At 37.7% G+C, this 21,400-nt stretch overlaps 1 protein-coding gene across 18 annotated transcripts in view; it reads left to right on the top strand.

Moving 5' to 3' along the window:
* MTMR8 (myotubularin related protein 8) overlaps nucleotides 1–21,400 on the top strand; it is a 183,584-nt gene that overhangs the window by 50,581 nt on the left and 111,603 nt on the right. For 10 of the 18 annotated variants that reach the window (XR_011434520.1, XR_011434522.1, XR_011434519.1 and 7 more), the window contains exons 2-6: nucleotides 11,328–11,450; nucleotides 14,159–14,321; nucleotides 15,595–15,752; nucleotides 18,767–18,895; nucleotides 20,443–20,577. Coding sequence is in view for 7 of the 18 variants with exons in the window: in XM_023633933.2 (XP_023489701.1) it covers nucleotides 11,328–11,450; nucleotides 14,159–14,321; nucleotides 15,595–15,752; nucleotides 18,767–18,895; nucleotides 20,443–20,577 (708 nt within the window). In the remaining 11 variants the exon portion in view is untranslated. The remainder of the gene's footprint in view (nucleotides 1–11,327; nucleotides 11,451–14,158; nucleotides 14,322–15,594; nucleotides 15,753–18,766; nucleotides 18,896–20,442; nucleotides 20,578–21,400) is intronic. The other 8 variants (XM_023633932.2, XM_070256633.1, XM_070256635.1 and 5 more) reach the window with 2 other exon arrangements.

Raw genomic sequence — 21,400 nt, 5'->3', positions numbered from 1 at the left:
CTTATTTCACTTAGCATAATCGTCTCAGGGTCCATCCATGTTGTCACAAATGGAACAATTTTGTCTTTTTTATGGCTGACTAGTACTCCACTGTATATATATGCCACATCTTCTTTATCCATTCATCCATTGATGGGCACTAGGGTTGTTTCCATGTCTTGGTTATTGTGAATAATGCTGCAGTGAACATAGGGATGCATAAATCTCTTTGAATTGTTGATTTCATGTTCTTTGGACAAATACCCAGTAGGAGGATAGCTGGGTCATATGATATTTCTATTTTTAATTTTTTGAGAAATCTCCATACTGTTTTCCATAGTAGCTGCACCAGATTCATTCCCACCAATGCTATATAATAGCTCCCTTTTCTCTACATCCTCTCCAACATTTGTTATTTCTTGTCTTGTTAGTTATAGCCATTCTCACAGGTCTAAGGTGCAATCTCATTGTAGTTTTTTTGTGCATTTCCCTAATAATTAGTGATGTTGAACATCTTTTCATGTGCCTGTGGCCATCTGTATTTCTTCTTTGGAAAAATCTCTGTTCATATCCTCTGCCCATTTTTGATCGAGTTGTTTTTTTGTTGTTGAGTTGTATGAGTTCTTTGTATATTTTGGAAACTAACCCCTGTTAGATATATGACTTCCAAATACTTTCTGCCAGTTGGTGGGTTGTTTTTTCCTTTTGTTGATGGTTTCCTTTGCCTTGCAGAAGCTTTCTCATCTGATGTAGTCCTATTTGTTTATTTTTTCTTTTGTTTCCCTTGCCTGAGTAGACGTGGTATTTGAAAAGATACTACTAACACTGATGTGAGAGTGTAGTGCCTATATTTTCTTCTAGGAGTTTTATTCTTACAGGTGATGCCTTCAAGTCTTTAATCCATTTTGAGTTAATTTTTGTGTATGGTGTAAGATAATGGTCAGCTTTCATCTTTTGTGCATGCCTGTCCAGTTTTCCCAACACCATTTTTTTAAATTTGAACTTAATTTTATTTTATTTTTGAGGAAGACTGGCCCTGAGCTAACATCTGTGCCCATCTTCCTCTATTTTATGTGGGACGCCTGCCACAGCATGGCTTGACAAGCAGTGCATAGGTCTGCACCTGGGATCTGAACTGGGGAACCCCAGCTGCCAAAGCAGAATGTGAAAACTTAACTGCTGCACCACCAGGCTGGCCCCCAAATACCGTTTATTGAAGAGACTTTCCTTTCTCGATTGTATGTTCTTGGCTCCTTTGTCAAAGATTATCTGTCCATAGATGTGTGGTTTTATTTCTGGGCTTTCAGTTCTGTTCCATTGATCTGTGTCTGTTTTTCTGCCAGTACCAGGCTGTTTAGCTTACTGTAGCTGTGTATTGTATTTTGAAGTCAGGGATTGTGATACCTCCTGCCTTATTCTTTTTTCTCAAGATTGCTTTGGCTATTTGGGGTCTTTTGTTGTTCTGTATAAATTTTAGGATTCTTTGCTCCATTTCTGTGAAGAATGTCATTGGAATTCCGTTTGGGATTGCATTGAATTTATAGATTTCTTTAGGTAATATGGACATTTTATGTTGTTTTTCCAATCCGTGAGCATGGAATATCTTTTCATTTCCTTATGTTCTTCAATTTCTTTCAATAATTTCTCATATTTTTCATTGTATAGTTCTTTCACCTCCTTGGGTAAATTTATTCCTTAGGTGTTTTATTATTTTTGTTGTGATCGTAAATGGAACTGTATTCATTGCTTCTCTTTCTGCTAGTTAGTTATTAGTGTATAGAAATGCAACTGCTTTTTGTACGTTGATTTTGCACCCTGCAACTTTCTTGTAGTTGTTGATTATTTGTAATACTTTTTTGGTTGATTCTTTAAGGTTTTCTGTATTATAGAGTCATGTGACTACAAACAGTGAGACTCTTATTTCTTCCTTTCCAATCTGGATCCCTTTTATTTCATTTCCTTGCCTATTACTCTGGCCAAAACTTCCAGTACTGTGTTGAATAAAAGTAGTCAGAGTGGGCACCCTTGTCTTGTTCCTCTTCTCAGAGGAATGCTTTTCAGTTTTTCACCATTGAGTATGATGTTGGCTATGGGTTTGTCATATATGCCCTTTGTTATGTTGAAATACTTTCCATCTATACCCATTCTCTTGAGAGTTTTTGTTATAAATGGATGTTGGATCTTGTCAAATGCTTTTTATGCATCTATTGAGATGATCATGTCACTTTTATTCCTAATTTTGTTAATGTGGTGTATCACACTGATTGATTTGTGAATATTGAACCATCCCTGCATTCCTGGAATAAATCAGGCTTGATTATGGTATATGATCCTTTTAATGTATTGTATTCGATTTGCTAATATTTTGTTGAGAATGTTTGCATCTGTGTTCATCAGTGATATTGGCTTGTAATTTTCCTTTTTTGTGTTGTCCTTGTCTGCTTTTGGTCTCAGGGTATGTTGGCATTGTAGAAAGAGTTAGGAAGCATCCTGTCCTCTTCAATATCTCAGCATAGTTTGAGAAGGATAGGTATTAAATCACTTTTGAATGTTTGGTAGAATTCACTGGAGAAGCCTTCTGGTCCTGCATTTTTGTATTTGGGAGGTTCTTGATAAGTGTTTCAATGTCTTCACTTGTGATCGCTCTATTCAGATTCTCCATTTCTTCATTCTGTTTTGGGAGGTTGTATGATTCTAAGAATTTATCAGTTTCTTCTAGATTATCTAATTTGTTGACATAGAGCTTTTTGTAGTATTCTTTTATAATCCTTTGTATTTCTGTGGAGTCTGTTGTAATTTCTCTTCTTTCATTTCTGATTTTGTTTATTTGTTTGTTATTTATTTCTCCTCTCTTTTTTTATTAGTGAGTCTGGCTAAGGGTTTGCAGTTTTGTTTATCTTCTCAAAGAACCAGCTCTTAGTTTCATTGATCCTTTTAATTGTTGTTCTTGTCTCTATTTCATTTATTTTTACTCTAATTTTCATGATTTCTCTCTTTCTACTGACTTTGAGCTTTGTTTCTTCTTTGTTTTCTAGTTCTTTTAGGTGTATTTTAGGATTACTTATTTGAGATTTTTCTTCTTTGTTGAGGTAGGTCTGTATTGCTATAAATTTCCCTCTTAGTTCCACTTTTGGTGCATCCAATGAGTTGGTATATTGTTTTCATTTTCATTTGCCTCCAGGTATTTTATGGTTTCTCCTTTGATTTCTTCATTGATGCACTGGGTGTTCAGTAGCCTATTGTTTAGTCTCCACATATTTGTGACTTTCCCAGCTTTTTTCTTGTATTTGATTTCTAGTTTCATAGCATTGTGGTTGGAAAAGATGCTTGATATGATTTAAATCTTACTAAATTTATTGAGGCTTGCCTTGTTTCCCAAAATATTGTCTATGTTTGAGAATGATCCATGTGCACTTGAGAAGAACGTGTATTCTGCTGTTTTTGGATGAAAGCTTCTCTCTCTCTATATACATATATTAAGTCCATCTGATCTAGTGTTTCATTTAAAGCTGCTCTCTCCTCCTTTCCTTTCTGTCTGGATGATATATCCATTGACATAAGTGGGGTGTTGATGTCCTCTACTATTATTGTGTTGCTCTCAATTTCTCCCTTTGGGTCTGTTAATAGGTGCTTTATATACTTTGATGTTCCTGTGTTAGGTGCATATATGTTAATAAGTGCCATGTCTTCTTGGTGGAATGTCCCTTTTATCAGTATATATTGCCCATCTTTGTCTCTCATTATCTTTTTTATCTTGAAGTCTGCTTTGTTTGATATAAGTATGTCTACACCTACTTTTCTTGCATGCCCTTTGCTTAGACTATCTTCTGTCACTTTACTCTGAGTCTTTGTCTTTAGAGATGTGTTTCCTGGAGGCAGTATATTTTTGAGTCTTGTTTTTTAATCCATTTAGCCACATTGTTTCTTTTTATTTGTGAATTCAATCCATTTACATTTAGAGTGATTACTGATACATGAGGGCTTAATATTGCCATTTTATCTCTTGTTTTCCGGTTGTTCTATATTTCCATTGTTTTTTTTTCCCTTGTATTTCTGAGTGCCATTTCAGTTTGGTGGTTTTCTGTGATATTTTTCACAATTTTTTCTCTATTAATGGTTTGTGACTCTGCTCTGATTTTTTGTATTGTGGTTACCCTGAGGTTTGTATAAAAGATCTCATAGATGACATTATCTATTTTCTGATATCCTCTGTGTCCATTAGCCTAAGCTGGTTCCATCCCTTTTCTCTTCTGCTTTTATGTTTTGTTGTCAAAAATTATTCTTTTTTTGTGTTGTGACTAAACTGAAGTGTTTCTTTTTGATGCTTTCTTTCCCTTTATCTTTTATGTTATAATTAAATGTTTGCTGATGTATTCTGATAGCTGCAATTTTGTGATTTTGTGTGTCTTTATCTCCTTGCTCAAGCTTTGTAAACCTTTTCTTTTTCATTTCACATAGGAGGGCTCTCTTCATCATGTCTTGTAAGTCAGGTCTAGTGGCAATGAACTCCCTCAGCTTTTGTGTATCTGTGAAAGGCTTTATTTCTCTGTTATATCTGAAGGATAATTTTTTTGGATAGAGTATTCTTGGCTGATAGTTTTTGTATTTCACTATTTTCAATATATCATTTCATTTTCTCCTACCCTTAAGGTTTCTGCTGAGAAATCCACTGAAAACCTGATGGGGGTTCTTTTGAAGGTTATTTTCTTCTCTCTTGCCACCTTTAATATTTTTTACTTGTCATTGACTTTTGACAGTTTTATGTGCCTTGAGAAGGTGTTTTTGCATTGGTATAATTAGGAGTTCGATTAGCTTCATGTACCTGTATGTCTAGTTTCCTCCCCAGGTTTGGTAAGTTCTCAGGTATTATTTCTTTGAACAAGCCCTGTGCTCCTTTCTCCCCCTCTTCTCTGTCTGGGATTCCTACACTTCTTGTGTTACTTTTCCTAATTTAGTCAGATGTTTCTCCAAAAATTTCCTCATTTATTTTAATCTTAATTCTCTGCTTCACCTAAAGCATTTCAAGATTTCTATCTTCGAGGTCACTAATTCTCTCCTCCATAAAGTCTACTCTATTTTTAATACTTCCTACATTTTTCTATCTCGTTAATTGTGTTTTTCATTTCCAGAATTTCTGTTTCGTTTTTTGGGGGGGCTTCAATTTATTTGGTGAAGTGTTCCTTCTGTTCATTAATTTCATTCTTGAGCTCGTTGAACCATCCTTCTGAGTTTTCTTGTAACTCATTGAGTTTCTTTGTGAGAGCTATTTTGAATTCTCTGTCAGTTAGATTGTAGTCTTCTGTGACTCAAGTTCAGCTTCTCACAGTTGCCATTTTCTTTCTGTTCTGCAGTGTTACTGTAGTACTTGTTAGTGTTTCATTTATTGATCCTCTGCTGATGCATTTTTGGTAGTAATCACCTTTTCTTATTTGGGTGTGGCTTTGGTTACTTTTGTTCTGGTCGCCTGCATCTCATGTTCCTCTACTAGCAGTCTGTGGCCTTCGATGCTGCTGTCCCATGCACCACCTGCACTGCTGTTCCTGGGTTGTCTTGAGGTGCTAGTTGCACCACTGTCAGCCATTCTGGATTCATGGGTGTCACTGTCACTGGCAGTGACTTGGGAACACAGAGATTTGTGTACTGCCCCCACTGCTGATGGATCTGGTGTCAGGGGTTGCCACCACTGGGGTCTGGGACACTGGTTCTCTGGTGGTTCCTGATGCTTCTGGTCTCAGATTCCACCTGCCAATGTTGGGGGAAGCAGGGGATATTTTTTTTGTTCTTGGCCCATCTGCTCATAGTTTTGCCATTTGGCTGCTCTGCATTTACACATGCCAGGCAACAGCCACACGGTGGGCAGGTCACACTCCTGTAAGCATGGCTACCACCTGATGGGGCACCTTTGCAGGGGCCAGGCCACCATGCTCAGTGGGCTATTCGTGTTCATGCAGGCGGGGCTGCCACCTAGGCATGGCACCTTTGCGTGGCCTGAGTTGCCACCACTTGGTGGGGAGCATTCATGTGGACAGGATCATCGTGGCATGGTGGGCGCCTCCGCAGGCTGGGCTACTGCCATTTCACAAATATTCATGTGTGAGCTCAGCTGCCTCTGCCTCCACTCACAGTTGCATTCAGTGCTGGGTAAGGATCTGTGACCTGGATTGCTGCCACTGGGGAGAGGGAGAGAGAGGGGATCACTATCCACTGCTTCCCAGGGATCTTGTCTACCTACCTTCATAGTATAGCTGCATGAATCTCTCAGGCATCCTGTTGTGCTGTGTAGAGAATCCTCTTTTGGTTAATGGGTGTTCATTTAGTTGTAAATTAGAAGGGAGAGACAAAGGGAACATCTCACTCTGCCACGCTGGTGACATCACTCCCATTCTTGAGATAAATTGTACTTGATCAAATGTGTCTTTTAAAATATTCTGTTGACCCATTAGCTAATATTTTATTTGGAAATTTTTTTCATCTACATTTCATAAATGAAATGAGTCTAAATTTTCTTTTCTTATACTCATCTACTTGGTTTTAGAATCAGGATTACACTAGGCTCATAAAATAGACTGAGTAAACATCATTCTTTTTCCAATGACTGGAAACAATTCGATAAGGTAGTTATTAACTGTTTCTTGGAAGTTTCGTAGAATTCACCTATAAAATTATTGAGGCCTGAGGATTTTTGGTAGGGAAAATCTTTGGATACCATAGCAATTTTATATATCCTTGGAATTTTTTTCACTTCATGTAAATTTTCCTATTTATTAGCATATTGTTCATAACACTCTCACTTAAAAAATTTTTTGGTTACCTTATCTTCCCTTTTTAATTCTGCATTTTGTTTATTTTCCCTTTTTTTCTGATCAGTCTCGTCAAAGATATATCTATTACCTTTGTAAAGAATCAAATTCTAGTTTTGTTCGTCTTTTCTGTTGGGGTTTTTGGTGTGTGTATGTGTGGGGGAAGATTCTCTGCTTATTAATTTCTGTTTTTTGTCTTCCTTGTTTCTTTATTCTTCTGCTTTTTTCATTTCATTGAATTTTTAGTTTATTTTTGCCCTTTATCATTTCATGATAAATTACTTAAAGCGATACATTTACTTCTTAGTTCTGCTTGAGCTGTGTCCCACAGATTTTCATTCATGCTGTTTTTATCATTCACTTTTAAATATTTCTCAATTTTATTTATGATTTCCTTTTAACCCAAGATTAACTTAATAATATGCTATTTGGTTTCTGAATGTGTGCTAATTTTGGCTATTATTTTGTTATTAACTTCTAATTTCATCGTATTATGTTTGAGGAATGTAGACTGTGTGATATTGAGCCGTTTGAATTTATTAAGGCTTCCTTTACAGCCATTCTCATGGTTTCTCTTTGGAAGTGTTCTTTTTGGTTTCTTGAACAGTTCTATGTTCTCTATTTGTTCGATATAGAGTTCTACTCTGTATTTCTAATACCTTGAGCTTTTTTAAAATATTTAAAATTTATTTTAATTTTTTTTTTTTTGAGGAAGATTCGCCCTGAGCTAACTTCTGCCAATCCTCCTCTTTTTACTGAGGAAGACTGGCCCTCAGCTAACATCCATGCCCATCTTCCTCTACTTTTATATGTGGGATGCCTGCCACAGCATGGCTTGACAAGTGGTATGTAGGTCCACACCCGGGATCCAAACCAACAAACCCCAGTTGACCAGAGCAGGATGTGCGAACTTAACCGCTGCGTCACTGGGCCGGCCCCTAGCTTGAGCTTTTTAGTTGTACTGTGCAAGTGTTCTGTATCTCTACTTGTTTTTGTTTTTTGTTCTTTTTGTCTGCTTGATCTATCAATTTCTAACTAGAGTGTTAAAATATCCATGTGTTCTTTTTCTTGCTGCAGTTTTGCTACAAGCGAGCACATCAAGCAGGATATATTTTGATACTGAATTGTAAAATTCCTATATGTCTATGATGTGTATATCTTCTCATCTTATTGTTCTTTGCCACTTAATTCTATTTTGTCAGATATTGAGAATGCTACCCCAGGTTTGTTTGGGTTCATATTTGCCTAGTATATGTTTTCTATCCTTTTATTTTCAACTTCTTTATGTCTGTTTATTTTACATGTATTTCTTCTAGACTAAATATTGTTGAGTCTTTCATTTTATTTATTTTTTATTTTTTTTTTTTTGGATGTACATCATATTTCAAATTCTGTATACATTACATCATGTTCACCACTCGAACACTAATTATAGTGCATCCCCTCACATGTGACCCTAATCACCCCTTTTGCCCTCCCCCCTTCCCCAGTGGTAACCACTAGTCCAATCTCCAATGCTATGTGGTTTTTTTTTTTTGTCATTTTTATCATCTACATATGAGTGAGATCATATGGTATTTGACTTTCTCCCTCTGACTTATTTCACTCAGCATAATACCCTCAAGGTCCATCCATGTTGTCACAAATGGCTGGATTTCGTCCTTTCTTATGGCTGAGTAGTAGTCCATCGTGTATAAATACCACATCTTCTTTATCCATTCGTCCCTTGATGGGCACCTAGGTTGCTTCCAAGTCTTGGCTATTGTGTATAATGCCGCAATGAACATAGAAGTGCAAGTATCTTTATGCCTTTGTGTTTTCAAGTTCTTTGGATGAATACCCAGCAGTGGAATAGCTGGATCATATGGTAGATCTATCCTTAATTTTCTGAGGATACTCCATACTGCTTTCCATAGTGGCTGCACCAGTTTGCACTGCCACCGGCAGTGAACAAGGGTTCTCTTCTCTCCACACCCTCTCCAACATTTGTTGTTTCCTGTCTTGTTAATTATAGCCATTCTGACCGGAGTGAGGTGATACCTCATTGTAGTTTTGATTTGCGTTTCCCTGATAGCTAATGATGTTGAGCATCTTTTCATATGCCTATCTCCCAATTGTTAGGTTGTCTTTTCATTTTGTTGATGGTTTCCTTTGCTGTGCAGAAGCTTTTTGGTTTGATGTAGTCCCATTTGTTCATTTTTTCTTTTGTTTCCTTGCCCAGTCAGACATGGGACTTGAAAATATGCTGCTCAGACCAATGTCATAGAGTGTACTGCCTATGTTTTCTTCTAGAAGTCTCATGGTTTCGGGTCTTATATTCAAGTCTTTAATCCTTATTGAGTTAATTTTTGTGCATAGTGTAAGGGAATGGTCTAATTTCATCCTTTTGCATGTGGCTGTCCAGTTTTCCCAACACCATTTATTGAAGAGACTCTCCTTTCTCCATCGTATGCTCTTGGCTCCCTTGTCAAATATTAGCTGTCCATAAACGTGTAGGTTTACTTCTGTGCTCTCAATTTTGTTCCATTGATCTGTGTGTCTGTTTTTGTGCCAGTACCATGCTGTTTTGGTTACTATGGCTTTGTAGTATAATTTGAAATCGGGGAGTGTGATACCTCCAGCTTTGTTCTTTTTTCTCAGGAATCCTTTGGCTATTCGGGGTCTTTTGTTGTTCCATATAAATTTTAGGATTCTGTGTTCTATTTCTGTAAAAATGTTGTTTGAACTTTGATAGGGATTGCGTTGAATCTATAGATTGCTTTAGGAAGTATGGACATTTTAACAATGTTAATTCTTCCAATCCAAGACCATGGAATATCTTTCCATTTCTTTCTGTCTTCTTTGATTTCTTTCGACAATGTCTTATAAATTCTTAGAAACATACAACCTTCCAAAACTGGACCAAGAAGATGTAGAAAATTTGAATAGACTGATCACCAGTAAGGAGGTCAAAACAGCGATTAAAAACCTCCCAAAAAATAAAAGCCCAGGACCAGATGGCTTCCCTGGTGAATTCTACCAAACATTCAAAGAAGACCTAATACCTATCCTCCTCAAACTCTTCCAAAAAATTGAAGAGGAGGGGAGGCTTCCTAACTCCTTCTACGAAGCAAACATTATCCTCATACCAAAACCAGACAAGGACAACACAAAAAAAGAAAATTACAGGCCAATATCACTGATGAACATCCATGCAAAAATACACAACAAAATAGTAGCAAATCGAATACAACAATACATTAAAAAGATCATACATCATGATCAAGTGGGTTTCATTCCGGGGATGCAGGGATGGTTCAACACCTGCAAATCTATCAACGTGATACACCACATTAACAAAATGAAGAATAAAAATCACATGATCATCTCAATAGATGCAGAGAAAGCATTTGACAAGATACAGCATCCATTTATGATAAAAACTCTAAATAAAATGGGTATAGAAGGAAAATACCTCAACATAATAAAGGCCATATATGACAAACCCACAGCAAATATCATTCTCAATGGAGAAACACTGAAAGCTATCCCTCTAAGAACAGGAACCAGACAAGGATGCCCACTGTCACCACTCTTATTTAACATAGTATTGGAAGTCCTAACCAGAGCAATCAGGCAAGAAAAAGAAATAAAAGGGATCCACATTGGAAAAGAAGAAGTGAAACTATCACTCTTTGCAGACAACATGATTTTATATTTAGAAAACCCTAAACAATACACTAAAAAACTTTTAGAAATAATAAAGGAATACAGTCAAGTTGCGGGACACAAAATCAATGTACAAAAATCAGTTGCGTTTCTATACACTAACAACGAAGTAGCAGAAAGAGAAATTAAGAATACAATCCCATTTACAATTGCAACAAAAAGAATAAGATACCCAGGAATAAACTTAAAGAAAGAGGTGAAAGATCTGTACACTGAAAACTATAAGAGTCTTTTGTTTTAATCCAGTATGTAAGTCTCTTGTTTAATTGGTAAGCTTAATTCATCTACATTTGTTGTAATTATTCTTACATTGGAACTTACATCTGGCATTTCATTTTATACTTTCCATTTATGGTACTCTCTTTTTGTTTTTTGGGGTTTTTTCCTTTTCTACTTTCCACTGGATAGATCAAGTTTTCTCCTGCTTAATAGCAAGTTATATATTCTATTTTCTTTCCCTTTAAGATCTAAACTCATTTTGTTTACTCCTATTGATTTTTTACACATACAATGACTGCAGCTTCCTCCAACAAGATAAGTACTTCAGCAGGGTCTTATGTCCTGTTTATCTTCCACCCACACCTACCCCATCATGGTAATATCATCCAGAATTTTAATCCTTCCTAGAATCCGTGTTTCCTTCTCACTTTTGTAGTTTCTCCAGGGCTGATTTAGGAAAAGGGAACACAGATCGTACTAGTTTGCAAGCTTGGCAGGAAGTGGAAAGCCTCCAAGAAATTTTGTAGCAAATTAACAGCATTTATATTGCTTTGACTTATCCGACTTTAATCACAGGTGGGGAGTTGATAACTTAATCAGTATTTTTTCCCTAAATAACAGGTAGAAAACGTGAAATTGCTGGATCGTTATGTGGGTAAGAAACCAGCTAATGGGATTCTGTATCTTACTGCAACCCACCTGATCTATGTGGAGGCTTCTGGTGCAGCCCGGAAAGAAACATGGGTATGTTCAAGAGAAGAAATATCAAATGGTCTTGAAGGGTTGTGTATACATGCTTTCTAATATGGTGGTTTCTTGCGATTTCAAGTAACAATTAAATTTCTATAAAACCTTTTCTTCAAAGAACCTATTCTAAGAGTCTTTTTATAGATTCGTTCATATTACTCCTTGTCCCTCAAGTTATCGACTATAGGCATCTTAGTCATTTTAAACTACATGGGACTTTTCCTCAATATTCTTGGGTAGAGTAGTCTCTGTTCATTTTCTGAGCCTAGTTTTTAAGCATCCTAAAGTAATTTAAAACCTTGCTACCCATGAAATGTTGTCCAAATAACTAGCAGCATCTGTATCACCTGGGAGCTTGTTAAAAATGCAGAATCTCAGGCCTAAGATTTTAAATTTCTGTAAAGCTCTCAGGTGGTGCTGATAGCCCATGGACTACACCTTGTGTATTGATGATTTAGACTATCTCTAAGACAGGGTGTGTTTTGTGTGTGTGTGTTTCTTGTTACCCCTTTAAACAATGTTTTCTAATTAGGTTAGCACCCCTAATGTTACTTTATGCCTTCCCTGTCCTAAAGTAGCATCATTCAATCGTACCTTAATTATTACTCAGATTTATGCTTCTGGTATACAGCATAGCATAGTGATTAAGGTCACAGGCTCTAGAGCCAGCCTGTTCAGGGCAAAGTCCCAGCTTCAACATTTACTGCCTTTGTAAGCTTGGGCAACTCATTTGACTTCTGTGTATCTCAATTCCCTCATCTGTAAAATAGGGATAATAATAACACCTTGTTATGAGAATTAAAAGTTAATGTTAAGTATTTAAAACAGTGCCTGGCACATGATAAATACTATTATATAAGTATAAAATAAGTTAAACAATATACATATGGAAGAAGTATTTTAATACATCCTTTTTAAAATAACATGAGCTTTCCCCATATGAGATTGTATCTTACTCCCTTTGGTGCGACGAAAGGAATGCCAAAAGAGGATTCAGGAGACCTAGTGCTAGCTAGACTCAGCTGTGCACTAACTGGCTTTATGACCTCGAGCAAGTGACTCTTGCTCTCTGCGCTTCAATTTCCTCATCTGTAAAACGAGGTGTTTAGATTATATAATTTGTAAGGACTCTTCCATTTCTCACAGTTTAGGAACCAGTTCTTTAGTACTATGTCATGAACCTTTCTCATTTCTACTTGTGTTCATAGACAGCACACATATCCCCAGATTTGTTCCTACTGGGTGTTATTTCAAACCCAGCAGATTAGATCTGCAAGAGAAAACTTATTTTAATTATATTGACATGTCAAAGGAGGCTTATTTACCCAATTAGTGCTATTAATGAAGTTCTTCATAAACTTAGTCTGCTTCACTTGCCCCCTCATCCCAATTCACCAATTTTTTGCCTGGCATCTGATCTTGATGATCAGTGTTTTACTACATAAACACAGATCTCCCATGTTGATCAACAGGGCTTTGATTCTCTTGAAATTTGATATATTGATTCTTATTACATTATCATTTGTGGTCCTTCCAAAGCTGCCATGGCAGGAATTGAGTTTGGCAAAACAATTAAGACAGAAATTAAGATGGACAATCCCTGCTAGGAATGTATAAATGGTTTCCACACCTGCCCTGTTCTTAGATGGTGGATATGATTGAAAGGCTTCCTGGAAGCAATGTTTTTTCTAAATATAGTGGGGCTGGAGCATGGAGTATGTGGAGTGGAGGAAAAGAAAAGACAATGGTGATTGGAAGGCCATTCCAGGCACAGGACAGGGAGTCCAGAGAATGAAAAGAGAATATCCAGGCTCTAGTTGCAGGAAACATCAGAGACACAGATGGTAGGAGAATATCAAAGACTAAAATGTAAAACCATGATTCCATGGCTCTTTGACTCTATAAAGAGAGAATTGTTTTATTTGGATACAGTTTATTTTGCCAGTTCCTTTCCATGCATTTCTTTTTTGCTGGCATCAGCATGGACAGGAGTGGTGAGACTAAAGATTTAATCATCCTTCATTCTTTGCTTTACTGTCACTGGAGTATAAAATGTGGGGGAGAAATTTTCCCTCTAAGATTTCTAATTAAGTCCTAATTCCAGGACTAGAGTTTTTAGAATTCTTGAGAATGAACTCTGGACTTGAAGTTAGACTGCTATGGTTCCAATCCTGTTTGTGCCACTTCTTGGCTGTATGACCCCTGATGAGGAATGCACTTCTCAGAACTTTGGTTTCTTTATTCCTGAAATGGGATGATTATACCTCAAAAGGGTTATTACAGGGATCATAGACCATCTTGCAAACAATAAAGCACAATACCAATTAATAATAATTCTAACTAGTAATTTGGTAGAATGAAAGGAAGTTCTATTTTCCTCTGTGACAATTATTCTGCTATGATTGTAAACTCCAACACAGCATGCTAGAAGTCATCTGTTGTGAGCTGGTTCACCACAAACCTGTTAATCTTATATCCTTAAGAAGAGAGAAGTTTTTTAACAGTGCAGTTTGCTTCTCATTGCTTTACGACTATTTACTTCTGTTTAAGAGAAACCTAGTTATACCTTACAAAAGATGGCTGTACGCCATAGATGTAATCACATCTCTGTCTATGCTGTTATCATTACTGAGACTCAGGCACACTGATAGTGACAGAACTAGTGCATGTCTATGAATTTATTTTGGTTCTTCTCTGTTTTGTAGATTGCACTGCATCACATTGACACTGTGGAGAAGTTGCCTATCACTAGCCTGGGCTGTCCCCTGATTCTCCACTGCAAGAACTTCCGGGTGGCCCACTTTGTCTTAGACTCCGACGTTGTGTGCCATGAGGTTTATATTTCACTGCTCAAGCTTTCTCAGCCAGGTAGTTATGATAGTATTTTTATCTAAAACCATTTTAATTGTTTTTTCCCAGAATCGCATAATGGAAAGATCATGGACTATGAAGTTAAACAGCAGAGTTTGAATCTGGGCTCTGCCACTTACCAGCTGCATGGTATTTAGGCAAATTATATAAACCTCTGAGCTCAGCTTATTCACCTGTAAAAGTAGTGATAGTACAAGCTCCCCACAGGGGTTGTTTTGAGGCTTAAATGCATTTGTGAATTTTACTTTGTACTTGGTTTATAGTAGATGTTTAATAGATGTTTTTTCCTTCTCTCTCCTTCCCTCCTTTTATGCATCAACTTGTAAATTTTTTATCAGTCCAGGAAGGACCGCTACTTTGGAGCAAAATTTGTTTCCTGTTGTCCTGAAATCATTATGTTTGGCCCACTGTTCCAACCCCTACCTTCAGTTCTAACTAGAAGACTTAGGGCAGCTCATCAGACTCCTTAATAATGCACTTATCCATGCCTCCTCCAGCCTCACCCTCTCATCCTCCAACCCTACCTCTAAGTGACTAACCTGTCAGCTTCCTCTGATTTAAGTCTGTGGAATTTCCATGCTCTTATGTTTTCCCTCCCATTTTCTTCCATCCTTTCCTCAGAAGAATTCCTTAGAATTTGCTGTTATTTTATTGACAGAGGTTACTTGTCAGCCAGCCTGATACTTTATAAGTCTCTGGCAGACTCTATTCATCTCTGGAAAAGTTGTTGCCACATAATTTGGTCAAATGAGTTATTGCTTGCATGTTGCATCTTGTGAAGAGAGAAAATGGGGTTGACAGGAAGAAGAGAAGAAATGGCCATTTATCAGCCAGAAGCAGGTATTGGCCTGACAAGTACAATGCAAAAAACACTGTTAATGTTTTGCAGTGTGTTACAACAAACAGTGCAATTATCACATTGAAGCTCAGTTAAAAACTTTTGGTAAGGACTACTTTCCCACATGTGAAACCCTGAAGCTTCAGTTCAGTCCGTGATCCAGCAATTCACAGGAAGCCAGGCAGAATGTTCCTGCTTTGTATTGGTATCACAAAAAATTAAAAACATTTTTAAAAGAAGACTGAAGCAATATACCAGTTCTTATTCCTTACATAAAGTCAACTTGGTACACAAATCATTGTCCTTTTCTGGGGCTGTTTGAGAAACATTCCCTTCGGGAGAAGGAAATCTAGCCTATTTTTTTGTATTATCTCTTGTTCTTTAAGTTTTACTCATTATTACTTTATTTTCATGCCTATCTCTCTTCTCCAGCATTACCCGAAGATCTATATGCTTTTTCTTATAATCCCAAATCCTCAAAAGAGATGAGGGAAAATGGATGGAAAATGATTGACCCAATATCAGACTTTGGGCGTATGGGAATACCCAATAGATACTGGACCATAACAGATGCCAACAAAAACTATGAGGTAATTTTGTCATTGTTGTTTTCCTTTTGGTTCATTTAATTAAAACAGAAGAATATCGGGGCTGGCCCTGTGGCCGAGTGGTTAAGTTCGCGCGCTCCGCTGCAGGCGGCCCAGTGTTTCGTTGGTTCGAATCCTGGGTGCGGACATGGCACTGCTCGTCAGACCACGCTGAGGCAGCGTCCCACATGCCACAACCAGAAGGACCCACAACGAAGAATAGACAACTATGTACTGGGGGGCTTTGGGGAGAAAAAGGAAAAAAAAAAAAATCTTTAAAACAGAAGAATATCAGAAAACAAGGTTTTGAAAAAAGAAGAAATCTCTCATAATCTCTCCTTTTCATTCAACATTCAGCCATTCAATGAGCATTTATGAAGTACCCACTGCACTCAAGATGCTGAGTCAGAGTTCTCATAGTCTAAATCATAGGGTGCTATGGGAGCATAGATGAGTATGTGGAATTCAGACTGGAAAGCCAGAAACAGCTTGATGCTTTGGTGAATAGCATGAAGAAGGAAATCTGTCCTAATTTATATAGAGAGAGAAGGAAGTAGGTTAGGAAGTAAAGCCAGATCATGAAGGGCTTCTTGGCAAAATTAAGGAATTTGAACATTATCCTGAAGACAGTTAGGAGCCACTAGAGTATTTTAAGCTGGAAAGGAATGTGGGTATATTTGTATTGTAGAAAATAACTTTGGTATTGGTGTGGAGAATTGGTTTGCTGTAGCTAAGAATGCAGGAGAATGATTTGAGAAATGATGAGAACCTGAACCAACGCAATGACTATGGATGGGGAGGAGATGGTTTTAAGAGATATTTAGGTGGTAGAATTGCCAAAACCTGGTGACAGATTAATGTGGCTAGGAGAAAAAGGGAAGTTTAGTATGCATCCCAGGTTTCCTGGTTTCTGGCTTAGCTGCCCAAGTGGGTAATGGATATGTTAGCCAAGATGTAAGGGGCACAGGAAGAGGGAATGTCAGTGTCTTCAGTTTTAGACTTGAGTTCAAGTTGATTAAAAAGATACCAAATATTTGATATCAAGCGTTTGAGTCTGGATCTCAAGAAAGAGCTCTGGGAATGTGTTGGGGGTCCCCAAGACCATCTCTCAGGTTCAGTGATTCACTAGGAGAACTCACAGGACTTGGCATAAAGTTGTACTTGTGGCTGTGATTTATTACAGTGAAAAGATACAAAGCAAAATCAGCAAAGGGAAAAGGGGCAAAGTCCGGAGAAAACCGGACGCAAGCTTCAGAGCCCTCTGCCAGTGGAGTAACATAGGACGTGCTTAATTCCTCTAGCAACAAGTTGTGACAACATGTGGAAAATGTTGTCTACTAGGGAAGCTCATTGGAGAATCAGTGCCCAGGATTTTTATTGGGGGCTGGTCACATAGGCACTCTGCCTAGTGTGTACCAAAGTTCCAGATGACCAGAAGGAAAGCAGGTGTTCAGAATAAATCACATTATTTGCACAAAAAGTTGAGGCACAATGAGTTACTCTTACCAGTTAGGGAATGGTGGGAACCCTCAAAAATCCAAGATCCAAAACACCAGCCAAGGGCCAACTTTGCAAGCAGACCTTTCTAAGGATGGCAGTCAGGCCTGCTATGATAACTTTTCTGCATAGGGAGTCATTGGTGTTTAAGTGGTATCTCTGAATTATTGGATCTTTATTTCCAGGTTTTACTGTCATCAAAAGACAGCCATTGTAATGGCTTTCTGGTAACACAGTTTGAATAGCCACTAGATATGAGGGTTGATGAGCTGTCATTTAGCAGGACCAACTGTGAGGTAGCTTGTTAGCATCAGACTTGACAGGAATGAGTAGAGACAAGGTGAATTCTTTCCAGTTCAAATATGTGTCTAAGTCCCCCAAGTGAGGTCTGATATATCTCTGTTGGCATCTTGGATGCACATAGCCTTCTGAGTTTAAAAGGAAGCTCCATGTATTTCTCTTTGTATGACCAGCTTGGCCAAAGTCTAAGCCAAGTAAGGGGATGGGTAGAGAACGTTATCTTTTTCAAATGTTTGGTGTTCTTAGGACATTGACACTTTTTTCTTTTCTTTTTTCTTTTTTTTTTTTTTTTTGCTGAGGAAGATTTGCCCTGAGCTAACATCTGTTGCCAATTTTCCTCTTTTTGTACGTGAGCCACTGCCACAGCATGGCCACAGAGGAGTGGTGTAGGTTTGCCCCAGGGAACTGAATCTGGGCTGCCAAAGCAAAGCGTGCTGAACTTAACCACTAGGCCACCAGAGCTGGCCTCTGAGGACATTGACTTTAGTGAGTTATGTAGAGCATTCTTGATCTGATCCACCTCTAATATTTTTTGCCTATTCACTTTTTTATTTGATCCATCATCAAATGTTTAAGAGTGTTCTTTACTTATTGGAGTGATTAGAAATATTTTGGCAATGTTAAGTCCATACTGTTATAATATTTTGTCATTATCTCTTTGGAAAGATAGATTTTGATAACCACTAAAAGCTGATAAATTTAAGAAACTGTATCAGTCTTTTTATAGAGTAAGTAACAACTAAAATGTCAATACCTCCACCTCTAGACTAGTATTTTAAATATCCTCAGGATGTGCATACTTGAAACCCAGTATGCATTTTAAGAAAGATTAATCATGTTTCCTCCTTCTCCACCTCTGCCTTACGTTTGAGTCTATTTGTTTTAATTTACTTGTTTGCAATATACATTGTTAATTCTGATAGGCAAGTGTAGGAATTTCAGAGTAAGGATAGACATATGTTTCTACTTATAATGTTAGTTATTCTAAAGGTATATTTTGTTCTTGTATGTCTCACTATTTTCCTTTCTAGGAAATAGTACCATGCTTAGAAAATCTTTTATGCATCAAGGATATTTTGTTCCTGTTTCTGAGGAATGGATGATTCTAAATGATAAATACCAGACAGCTAATGTTTGAGTGATTGCTATTCTAACCTGTTGCTGGCAAGTGAAAAATGTAAAAAAAAATGAGTTTAAAAAGTGAGTTTATTTTCTTTTAGATATGCAGTACCTACCCTCCTGAAATAGTGGTTCCTAAATCTGTTACCTTGGGAACGGTGGTTGGAAGTTCGAAGTTCAGAAGTAAAGAACGTGTACCTGTGCTCTCCTACCTCTACAAAGAGAACAATGTGAGTTGAGCAGACTTCTCTTATGAGAACTAAACCTGGCTCTAGAAGACCTGGGTTTAAGTCCCACCACTGCCACTTCCTAGCTGTGTGACCTCAAGCAAGTTACTTCTCTGAACTGTAGTACTTCTGAGGGTTTTTAACTGGGTCATGTGACGGAAAAATATATGTGGACTTTGTAAATTGGGAAGTATTGTGCAGATGCGAAGTGACATTTTTAGTGTGCTCATTTGTTTCTTTCCTTCTCTGCAGGCTCCAGCTTGATGGGAAGTTGTTGAATGAAAGGGAACTAGTTGTATGAGAAGATATTTGAGGACTGTAGCTTCCCACTAGAACACAGATGTCCTTGATTCTTTCTCACTACTTTTCATATAATTTAAGGAAGTAGTGAAAAGCACTTAGCTCTTCTATTTGAGTCCCCTTCCATAGGAAAGGATAACTTCCATAGGATAGTTCTTGCCTGTTGTGGTCACTCTGAGATCTGGAGTTAGACAAACAGTCAAGTTCTCAAGGAAACTATTCAAGTGCTAAAGAGTAGTGGGTGTCCTTGTGTCAAACTATCAAAGTAAGCAGACTCCTTAAAAACCACAGCAAAGTGTAATGCAGTCCATTAACTAATCATTACCAGACATACCTGCTAAATAGCTATGTTGTTTTTATATTGAAATGGCTTGAAACAAACCAGCCCTCCAATTTGCTATTAACTCTGGAAATGGGTGAACCCTGTTCTCTTTAGACACTCTAGATCTTTGCTCTGTCTTGAATTCTCCTGCCACTGCAAGCCTCTGGTTTATATGGGAGATATTACTGGGACTATAAAAAGTGGGGCAGTTTTTATGGCTGAGTAGTCCCATTTGCAACAACACGGATAGACCTTGAGGGTATGATGTTAAGTGAAATAAGCCAGACAGAGAAAGACAAATACTGCATTATTTCACTCATATGTGGAAAATAACAAATACGTGGATAAAGAGAACAGATTAGTGGTTGCCAGAGGGGAATGGAGTTGGGAGGTGGGCAAAAGGGATAAAGGAACACATACATATGGTGATGGATAAAAATTAGACTACTGGGGGTGCGCATGATGAAGTGTATTCAGGAATTGATAAACAATAATGTACACCTGAAATTACACAGTGTTATAAACCATTATAATCCCAATAAAATTACTTGAAAGAAAAAAGCAGAGCAGTTTCAGAAAAATACTAGCCTAATACTTATTGAGAATAGAATTTTATTAAGGAAACATTCAAGATATGATTTTCTGGTAGTCTGTATTTGCCAAGACTGGGTTGGGAATCTTAGCCAGGTAGAAAATAAAAAAAGAGTATTCTGAGCAGCAGTTTGTGGTAATACAGCCAACATGCCGGAGGGAGGCAGGAGGGTGCCCCAATGTCAGTGGAATGGCTGGGCTTCAGAGCCACATCTCTCTTTGATGCACTGTCCTGAATTGGTGTATCCTCTTCCTCTGCTCATTGAACCTGGGATCAATGAGGAATTGTGACCATCTTTGCTTATGATCACTCAACTGACACGTTTTTTCCTTACAGGCTGCCATTTGCCGCTGTAGCCAGCCTCTGTCTGGATTTAACACTCGCTGCATAGATGATGAGCTCTTGCTAGAGGCCATTAGCCAAACAAACCCAGGGGGCCAGTTTATGTATGTTGTAGACACAAGACCAAAGGTATCTATTCTTCAATGACCTCTTTGATGTTCCTACTTCACTCATCTTGCAATCCCCCTCCCCACATGTTGAGCTTTACAGTGTTATTGGGAAAGTTAGGTTTGTGTTATATGGGCTTATAGTGTAAAATCATTTGAGCAAGCCATTTGGAGCTCATTTTATTGTAGACTGTCACTGTAAAGCAAGACTGTGAGCAGGTACTTTGAACAACCTACCTTTGCCGCCTCCTGAATTTGTGATATCTGAATTGAATGACCTGGAGGCTCTTTGACATTCCCTCATCTTTTTCGCTAAATCTGTTCCTTAATCAGAATTTTCAGTATTCCTCTTCTGTGGTCTAAATCTACTATCAGAGAGAGCACTTCAACTTAACACTGGAAACTTATTAATATGAACATATCTTTCTGTACATAATGTATTAAACCACAGTGGGTTAATAATACTTTCGTGTGTCCTAAAGGAGCAGGGCTCACAAATGTGACTGCTATATGATTAACAAAAATTCTTTGGCTTATATGGCACTAATTTTTTAGCACACAGCACTATTTGCTGATTAATTTTTTCATAGTTCAATGAAGTGCAGTGTAAATCTTGGTCCTAGAAAAGAAAAGACCAGGAAAGTAATTTTGCCATGGATTTTGGCAGTGGACATGGGCCTAGTGAAATCCTTTGATCTTTCCAAAAGCCAAAAGCTGCGTGATTTGTTACAATGTGTTTTGCCAGGCTGACCCTTTCAAAGGTGAATGTCACAGAAAGGAGGGTCCTCAGATCAACCTAAGTATCAGCCTAAACACACTGCATTAATTCCTTGACCTTCAACATT

This window comes from Equus caballus, chromosome X, assembly GCF_041296265.1.
Source record: "Equus caballus isolate H_3958 breed thoroughbred chromosome X, TB-T2T, whole genome shotgun sequence".
NCBI lineage: Eukaryota > Metazoa > Chordata > Mammalia > Perissodactyla > Equidae > Equus > Equus caballus.
Note: the sequence above shows the minus strand (reverse complement) of the source record. Positions and strands in the feature narration are given on the sequence as shown.